Genomic DNA, 9776 nt, shown 5'->3' with positions numbered 1-9776 from the left:
GCGATTTCCAAGCACGAGGAACTCCTGGCTCTGGATCTGAACCGCTGCCCTCTTGGAAAGTGACGCATCCTGCCTTCATGTGCGCGACTGGAAACGGCGCCGGTCCACAGACGCTACGCATCTTCACGCCGTCGAGCGGTTAACTGCGATCACGCGCCGACATTTACGGAGCTAGGAACTATTTCAAATAATCATCAATCGGACGTTATTTTATTTAAAAAATCGGCACATTTTCCGGGGATTTAATGATGTGTTTTGTCCAATTTGTTGGTTCATGAAACATATAAAAAGTAGTAAAAGATGTACATTCTAGTTCCCCAAATGTCTAATTGTATCTTACCAATTGTCTACAAACCAAACATACTCAGTTTTATATAACGCACGACTACAGCTGCAACTATAAGTCCCTCAATTGATTCGTCGATTGAAACTAAAATCTTAATTCCTGCATTCATTGTTCAAGAAATATTTAAATAAAATGTCCTTCACACTAGGCAGGCGTTTCCCTGAGGACCCGAAGAACGTGTGGCGTTGGATTTGGTGCCATTTATAAATGCGACACGGTCAATATGAATAAACTTCTGACAAACTTCTGAGCGAACAGCGCTCTGCTCAGCAGCGCGGAGGGGGCGGGGCTTCAGGGACCACTGACTGCAGCAGGCGAAGCTGGTCTTAAGACGTCAATTGCCTCAACTTGTCACTTTTTTTTTTAACTTAAGTCATTATCAGAATAGTTGCTGAACTATTCCGATACTACGATTGACTAATAAATCATTTTATCTCTCGTGTATTTGGTGCTAGAGTTGTCGCGTAAACCGACAAAAAAGGAGCAAACAGCCTCGATATGCATGAGAAAAAGAAACGGGGGGGTTTCAGTTCTGAATATTCATGTTTTTGAATTTTTAAAAAGCAGTTATGGTACCGACCCCGTGCTCCTTGGCGGCCGTGGCGATCTCGTACAGAAGGTCCTCGTCCACAAAAGGCCGCACGGCGTCGTGGATGATGACCACCGCCCCCTCGCCCTCGCCCTCGCCCAGGGCCAGGACTCCGTTCCATATCGACCTGTGGCGAGTCGAGCCGCCCGGCACCACTCGGACCTTCCCGTGCCGAAAACGCTGGACGATGTCCGTCATCAGGTCCGTGTTGTCTTCGGCCACGACGACCACGACGCTCTGGATCCACGACACCCTGCGGGGAAGACGCACATTTTCGGCTCAGCGACGGGCGGAAGGCAGGGCCCACCCAGAGCGCCGAGCGTTTAGGAATCGGGGCTGCAGCTAATCTGTTGATTGTTTTCTGGGGATTTGATCTGGAAAATGTTAAGAAAAACATATGCTTGTTTAAAAGTTCCCGAAGCCAAAAGTGACGTTTTCGAAAATGCCGCCGTCCAACAGTCCAAACCAAAACAAATCCTAATTGAGAGACATAAAACAGATGCAATTCAAAATCCTATGAAAATGACCAGCTGGGGTTTTGAAAGCTGGTCCGTCCCCCCCCTGTTTCCAGTCATTATGCTAAGCTAACTGATTAATAACCTGCTAATTTATTCAGTATTGGGAATTAATTTATGCACAACTAGAACGGGCACTCGGTAGAGCGCATACCTTCGCCGCAGCCACTTTTTTGGTACCTTTTCTTGACCTTGACCTTTGACCCGATCGATCCCAAAATCTAATCAAATGGTCCCCGGATAATAACCAATCATCCCACCAAATTTCATGCGATTCGGTTGAATACTTTTTGAGTTATGCGAATAACACACAAACACACACACATACAAATAAATAAATACACAGCGATCAAAACATAACCTTCCGCATTCTCAGAATGCGAAGGTAATAAGTCCCACCATCGTGACAATGCATCTGGAAGACATTTCCAGACCGCTCATCCCGGCTCATGGGGGAACCAGACTCGGAAATTGTGGATCTGACCGACACACTTTCAAGTTCGGGACCGACACCCGGCGACCTGCGACCTCTCCGCAATCACCGGGGCCACACAGGCAGCGTCTCTCTGGTCTCAGGATGTTACTGCACTCATTTCCTGACGACACGTAAACACCGACAACACGCGGAGGAGGCGGCTGATTATAAACACCGATTGTTATTGCATTGTTGTAATGAGGGTCAGGCGGCGGATCACCACACAGTGTAAACATCCACCTTCTCTTCACTGTCACGGAGACGGAAAATAGGATGATGTAGGTCAAGATTTAGGAGCAGGTAAGCTGGTATTTGATTTTCATGGAATTTTCCCCAAACTGGATTTTTAGAGGTACGCCGAGCAGTACACAGGTATTAGTATGAATTAAAAGGTCAGTTCACCTATACAGGGTTCTTACACCTTTTGAACAATGGATTTCCATGACTTTTCCATGACTTTAAACCAAATGTCCATGATCAAACTGAAATCTCGGTATAAACATGAACAATTTAGAAAATGTTGCGGATTGAGAGCATACGCCGGCTTATATTTTGAGCGTCTTTCTTTAAAAAATATATTAATTATTTCAAACTCTGCGTAAATTAAAAGGTGATTATAACACATTTCCATGACTTTTCCCAAACTTTTATGATTTAAGTTTTTTCCATGACTTTTTCAGGCCTGGAAATGAACATTTTAAAATTCCATGACTTTTCCAGGTTTTCCATGACCGTACGAACCCTGCCTATATAACAACAAAACTGGTTTCTGATTTACTATGGATATAGTACATCACGATCTTCAAAATTATTAAAAATAAATTACAAATTATGAATATATTTTAAAAGTTTTGAAAAGCTGCAAATTCCCACCTTTAAGGGGAACCATGACTTAACTGCAGATATCCACAGTAAGAGGAAGTCACGTGACGGCCCACGCGTCGCTGAAGGCGTTCCGCACAAAACAACTTTATGACGTTTTAAGTCTTAATAGTATTTATATTATTCTCCCACCTCTCGAAAGCCTGGATGGTGTAGCTTATGAGCGGCCGACCCAGAAACGAGCAGAACTGCTTCGGTGTCTGCAGTCCGGTTCTCTCTCCGGTGCCGCCGGCAGGAAGAACCACGGACACCGGGAAATCCACGCTGCGTTCCGCCGGCTGGTGGACGCTCTTCCCGGCCTCGCGGGGAAGGAAACCCCGAGGATGAGCGGGCCCGTCCGGATCGCGACGGTCGCTCCGCACGTTGGCGTCATTAACCTCCATCAAGTGGCAGGTGTGTGTGTGTGGGGGGGGGGGGGGTCACGGCAGGTAATTCCCCAAACTGTCCATCACCCAGCTGATGGGCGGGGTGGGAATGTCGCGGCAAGGTGAATGGAGAATACAGCGCCTTCAAGCTAGAACTGTTGAATAGCGTGTTTCCGGTTAATGCTTTTCAAAATAAAAGAACCGGAGTCTAGCTCGCTCGTCTTTTACCACAAGACCAAGGTTCAAGGTTTTTATTTGCCATTTGTGCATAGACCAACAGTCCAGACACACCAAGCGCCTAAAGTGAATTTAGGGGTTAATAAACTGGGGCACTTGGAAGCTTAAGTTTGTTGACTGTTTTTCAAATGTATTAGGTGGTGAAAACAAATTTTTTTTAAAATAATGGCACAATTAAAATACTCCATCTAAACAAATGGTAAATATTTTGCTACCAGGTTAAATAAATACTACCAAAATAGTCTTTTTAAAACGTTTGTAGTGCACAATTAAGACAAGTCAATTCATACACGTATGTATTTATCCATTATTTAAAATGAAGAATGTGTCATTTAAAAAAAAAAATAGTATCTTAGCCAACATTAGAACTTCATTGCCAGTTTTAAGTCTTAATGTCTGCCGTCTATAAAACATCATTATTAGAGTTTATGGCAAACTGAACCCAGTAAAGCCTCCAGTGACAATACATGTGATAAAAAAGGTGATATTTATTTCATATAAAGTTATTACAAGACTCATTGATAACAAAGCTTTGTTCCAGATTTCACCCGCATGCTGACGCCACTTTTACCAACCGACATACCATATTATACATTGCCGCGGGAAAATATATTACATCATACATCATAAATCTCACATAGTACAATTTTATACACAAGGCAAGTAAGAGTTTTGATATATGTACAAAGTATTTACACAAAAGAAGGTTGTTTTGGTGTTTACTGGTGTTGGTTTCTAGACTGCGGATCTCCATCTGCTGTATAAAATGAATATATAGGAGCGTATATGGCGGGGACAACGTGTGTTGGTTCTGGGCTCCCCGGCTCTGTTCACATTATCTTTGACCCATAAAAGTTCCTCAGCATGCCCTCTGGAGTTCTCCATCATAGCGAGGAACCATGCTCCAACCTAAATGAAGTCCCCTTCAGAAGATAATCCACATCCTCTGGACTCCGGCAGGTGCCACGTGGGGTTTCTTTCAGAGAGCTTGAAGAGAGTCTTTAGGGTTCGGCGTCGGGCCAGTTCTCGCTGAGCCGGTTCTTCCCGGGCCTCCTCTTGCTCTTGGACTTGTGCTTGTGCAGGAGCTGCGGCGGCGACAGGGCCGGCTCCCCGAACTTGTCGCCCGACTCGTTGTGCTGCCTCGAGTACCTCTTGCACTTGCACGAGGTGACCACGGTGATTTTGTACGTTCTCGCGCTGCCGTCCTGGCACTGCAGCTGGATGCGCTGGGTGCGGGTCTTGTCGTTGACGCACCGCCATTCCTGGCCGCCGCGGCGACCCCACAGCTTCCGGCTGTAGGCGCCGCCGATCCAGTTTTGGAGCATCTGAGCTGGGAGGCACTCGCCGGCGCACACCAGCTCCTTGATGGGGTTGATGCTGGTGCAGTGGCCGTCGGAGATGTACTTCGTGGACCTCAGCTCTCGGCATCCGATTTGGCTTCGCTCTGTGGAAAAAGACCCCAATCAGGATTGTGAGAATCTGGCAGCTGCACAGGATGGACAACGGATCATTCCCAAATCATACGGGAAGTGCAGCTTATGGTTATTTTCGGACTATAAAATGTCTGTGAAAAAAACATTCACACCACGACCAACACTCCGAGACGCCACAAATCAGAAAAAAGAAGAAAACAAAGCTTAAACAAGTGAATGTTGACTTAAAACAATAAACTTTACATCATTATTTTCCTCTAACAAAAGTTGCACTTTAATTCCAATTAGTCGGTTGATTTAGTTTTAAGAGATTTACATCGGAACGTCCTCTTCAGCGCTGATTAAGACGACAACATCACCCATGTTGTGACTTCACGGTGAGATTATAAAGGTCATCACAGGAGGATTACCTGCAGCTATACAGCTGTGTGTGTGTGTGTGTGTGTTGCCCCAGCTCACTGGTGATGGGAGTCCTAACATACAACACATTCCTCCTAACTTCAGTGACCTTAAAGTGATGTTCCTTTATTTAAAAAGTAATAATTATATACAACTGCAGGGTTATTGATAAATATTGGCTTTTTCCCTCCCCAATAGCAGGATATTTGTTTTAATGTTGTCGTCTGCAACCTCTTTTAACGAATGTGTAAATGGTGGTGGCATGATGATATATAGGATTAAGTGAATCTTGCTTGGCTCTTTGAGATGAAATACAAAAAGCAGAGCTTCATCAAGAGCTCGTGCATCCTTAAGATGAAGGAAATCAAATAAAGGAAAACTTTTTTTAAAGGGAGCAGCTTGCATTTTCTGGAGTTATATTTTCTTTATGACTCTATTTTGCTAATACAAATAAGAGATTGGACCAGAATAATCCACTGCCAAACTACAGAAAGATAGTATTCAGATGTATCCGTTTAATCTCGTGCAAATAACCCCATATAAATAAATAGAAACGTTTCTTAAAGCACACACACTCACTTTCCTATATACTAATACATAGGAGCGTAAGATAAGATAAAGCGGAGCGTCCTCCGGTCCTCACCTCCTCTGTCGCGCGCCCCGCCGGTCGCTCCTCGCCCGCCGGTGCGCGCGCGGTTCAGGGTCACGTTGCTTTGAACCACCGGGGGCACCGGCTGCGGCGCGGTCACGCGCGAGAACAGCAGCTCCGTGGCGTCGTTCCTGAAGGCCTGGCAGCTCCTCAGTAGGACGCACAGCACCACCAGGGACTGGCACGAGTCGCACGCGCTCAGGTGCATGGCGTCGGAGAGAGGCGTGCGTACGGTCCGACGGGAGGAAGACTGATGCTGGATGAAGAGGAACGTGCACGAGACCCGGGGCTTTATGCAGGACGGCCCCGCCTCGCGCGCTTTGGCAGCTTCTCAGGTGCGTTTCTGTTGGGAGGCTGTGATTGGTCGCTCGTAAAATAGCCCCGCCCCCCCGTGTGGAGGGTTTTTAGAACTTGATCCTGGATGCTGCAAAGCAAAGGAGGTGATGACGATGATGTTGATGATGATGATGATGATGATGGGATTACGTGAGTAATTAACACAGGTTTTTTTACATTTTTATTCCTGATATTTTTTTTTCAAAATATCAAATATTTTTTCATGAAAACTCACACTTGTATTGATCAAATTTATTGCTAAATGAAAAAAAAATCTAGTCAAGACATTGACAAGGTTAGAAATAATGACTTTTATTGTAAATATTCATGTTGTTCTTCTTGTGGCTCAAAGGAAGGCCCGTTTTATAGCTTCTCTTACCAGCATAACTGTTTTCAGCTGCGCTCACATAAAATGGGTTTTCCAGGGTGTTATACCCCTCCGCTAGTCTTGGCGACAACAATGTACCATTAGAACACTGGAGATGGGCCTCTACACACCTCTGTAGAGACTTCATTAAACACCAGAGAATAGTCATTTACACATTAACTATGTAGAGAGACTATTTATGATTAATTTAATGTTATCTCCATAAAAAAATGCGTTTCTTTGAAAAATAAGGACATTTCGAAGTGACCCCAAACGTTTGAACGGTAGTGTATAATACACAATATTGTTGTTTTAAAATGTCAGAAACCTTGAGATGAAATGTGGCCCCTGATGCAAAGGAGAGCAAATATAAGTGTTGTCCTTTTGTGCTATAGTTGTCTGTCAAACGAAATGTGAACTCTCTGCACCTCCAGATGTGTTTTTCAGGCATTTTTGCAGCTGCAGGAGTAAAGAAGGGAAGGACGGAAATAAAACACACACACACACACACACTGATCGTCCGCCTTCATGACTCAATTCTCGGTCCCCTGTCTCCCTTTTGACGGATGGACCGCGGGACGTTCTGGGCAGCGATTTGTCGTAATCCATCGTGACGCCGCTGAGTTTCCTTTCAACGAGCCGAACTCGAACGCACCAGAACTCAGAGACGATCGATGACTCAGAGGTCTCTGCTCTCTGCTGAATTCCCTCTGAAACTCTTGAAGGTCTGCAGCACCTGTCGCAACAGAATCGCAGACGTTGCCCCTGATGCTCATTAATCAGTATATTGATGGAGCATTTCTCTCTCTCTCTCTCTCTCTCTCTCTCTCTCTCTCTCTCTCTCTCTCTCTCTCTCATTCATTTAGAATAGCACGTTGGTGAAAGTTATGAAAACATCCAGCATGTCAAATATGTTAAGTCAGTTCAAATGTTACGTCCACTTAAGTATTTCAATTGATTCAACTGAGAAACTAAAGTTCATTAAGTTGATAATGGGGGGGGGGGGGGGGGGGGGGAAGCAACCGGCACTCACAGATGGAGACTTTATTCCCTGCAGGTAAACGTGAGTCACGTGACACCCACTTTATATATCTTTACATAATAATAAAAACTTGTTTGCTGCTATATTAATGTTCTAAAAGCCATATGAGGACATTTAAATAAATGTAATTCCTGACTCTGGGAGGGGTGAATCTCCTTAGCAGGTGAAGCCAGTCTGTCATTAAACTTCCCAGGTTCTGTTATTGTTTCCTCTCTCTTGTTTGTCCTCAAACAGCAGCACCAGAGGCTCCTTCACTCCACTTCCGACAGAAAATAAAAGGGCTCTTCTCAGAGGCCTAGTTACACTTAGACCCCCCCCCCCCAACCCCACCACCCCCACCCCCTCCCCCGAGCTGCTCATGGGACCGGGGTTTGAATGGACGCGGGGAGGTGAACATGATAGGCCTCCCTCCTCTTGTGCCCTCGGCTGCAGAGAAACTCAGCACAGGGGACTCGGTGCCCCCCCCCCCCCTCTCGACCCTCATGGGAAAGGAAAGGTGGCCGGGTTAAGAGACGTATTGACAGGCAGCGGGGACCAGGAAGCACCCTCATGCACCACCGGGAGGTTTTGGCGGGGGGGGGGGGGGGGGGCGACCGGAGGGGGAACACAAGGAATGCATAACACCTGGAACAAAGAAAGAGGGGAAAGTCTGCAAAACACCCCGAGAGACGGAGAGCTGCGTCTCTCTGCTGTCGTTCCCTGAGTGACACGACGGTGGTGGAAGTACCAAAGTACTTCAGATCAATGTTGAGGTACTTTACTTGAGTATTTTTTTCGCTGCTCTATACTCCTATACTTTTAAAGATGGTACTTGTTACTCCTCCATATGTATTTTTATATTTTCTTTGCAGAATCAGATTGATAATACACAACTAATAAAGCATGACGTATCGTTGTGGATAAAGATACGATTGTTTTGATCCATGGTGAAATTCACATGTCAGAAGGCCTGAATACAAAACTGTATATGCATCAATAATAATAATAATAATAATTCAATAGTATAGTATGTAGTATTTTGAATTAGGTTCATTCTGCTCAATGTTTACTTTTAGTTTCAATACCTTCAGTACTAAAAACGAAGAGTCCATTGCACATTATTAGGAACCACAATGTGAATAGATAAAGATAAGTAAGTTAAATTGACTTTGTTTTATTCTGTTAACTTTGGTAAAACATTGTCCTCTGCTGGAGATCTTCCTACCCTGCAGCTGAAGGATGCTTTTACAATGCCAATAAACATCCTCACCTTTCCTCTTAACTTGCCTCTGGTTAATGGCAGAAAACTAAATGGATACGATAATATTGGTCTGCCTAGTGTGGTCCCATTCAATATAAAATATGGTTAGATTCATCTTTAGGGATTAATATGTATGGTAGCAATGTTCATACAGTAAAGTATACGTCGTTGAAATGAAATATATTTCATAAATACCTGATTTTTTTCTTTCTTTCTCCTATTTAATTTAAATATACAGGATATCGAAGCAGATAGCATAGCATGGGCATTTATACCATCAACAAGAAGGGTGGAGAAATGGGACGTTATAAGATGAAATTGGACTAATCATTCTACTATGGATCAGTAGCCCGAGCTTGTGCAATGCCGGGAATCATCCACCCTCTGAACATGGCTTATACCCCAAAGAGCTGAGATACTATGATTTAATTCAGAAAGTGCTCTTTGGAACGCATGTTTAAAAAGCTTTCCCCCAAAATCCTTGGACTAAAGAACAGAATATATGCCGGACTGTGGGAAATCTTCAGCTCTTGTGAACTGGCGGCATTAAAGCTCGGCATGGCAAAAGAAGAGAGCACGAGTCGTTAAATAAAGCACCAGTCAAACATCAAACGGGGGAAACAATGTGGCACAATGGAAATAACGATGTTTGTTATAATGTTTGTTTAATTTATCGATGAGGTTAAGGTCTCGTTGTGGCGCCACACAGATCCGCGATTTTCATTTCCCGCTAGTTTCGGAGAGTCAAAGCTTCTTGTGGACGTTGAAGTCACATGTTTCATGTTACATCTTGATTTATTCGCCAAGTCTTTTTGTATATTTTTAGATACACGTACTTTTGTTTCTCAGTTAAGCATGTGAGATCTTTTCTTTTCTTCATATGTCATAATCATGTTTTTTT

At 44.3% G+C, this 9776-nt stretch overlaps 2 protein-coding genes across 3 annotated transcripts in view; both read right to left on the bottom strand.

Annotated features, from left to right (window-relative positions):
• crppa (CDP-L-ribitol pyrophosphorylase A) overlaps window positions 1-3242 on the bottom strand; it is a 39946-nt gene extending 36704 nt beyond the window's left edge. For both annotated transcript variants that reach the window (XM_056443837.1, XM_056443838.1), the window contains exons 1-2: window positions 2940-3242; window positions 927-1188 (exon numbers count right to left, since the gene is read on the bottom strand). In XM_056443837.1, coding sequence (XP_056299812.1) covers window positions 927-1188; window positions 2940-3190 — 513 coding nt within the window. In that variant the 5' untranslated portion in view covers window positions 3191-3242. The remainder of the gene's footprint in view (window positions 1-926; window positions 1189-2939) is intronic.
• A 400-nt stretch (window positions 3243-3642) lies between these two features.
• sostdc1a (sclerostin domain containing 1a) lies at window positions 3643-6098 on the bottom strand. The gene is made up of 2 exons (XM_056443843.1): window positions 5885-6098; window positions 3643-4853 (listed from the first exon to the last, which is right to left on the bottom strand). Exons 1-2 carry the CDS (start codon window positions 6096-6098, stop codon window positions 4411-4413), a joined length of 657 nt encoding a protein of 218 aa, XP_056299818.1. The 3' UTR covers window positions 3643-4410.
• Window positions 6099-9776: the final 3678 nt, after the last annotated feature.

The sequence above is a fragment of the Pseudoliparis swirei genome, chromosome 22 (assembly GCF_029220125.1).
Source record: "Pseudoliparis swirei isolate HS2019 ecotype Mariana Trench chromosome 22, NWPU_hadal_v1, whole genome shotgun sequence".
Taxonomy (NCBI): Eukaryota; Metazoa; Chordata; class Actinopteri; order Perciformes; family Liparidae; genus Pseudoliparis; species Pseudoliparis swirei.
This window is presented reverse-complemented; position numbering and strand designations above follow the sequence as displayed.

Coding starts and splice junctions, on each gene's coding strand:
- sostdc1a (XM_056443843.1), bottom strand. CDS start 6,098: ATGCACCTGAGCGCGTGCGACTCGTGCCAGTCCCTGGTGGTGCTGTGC. Junction 4,854..5,884: donor CGGGGCGCGCGACAGAGGAG/GTGAGGACCGGA, acceptor CTTTTTCCACAG/AGCGAAGCCAAATCGGATGC.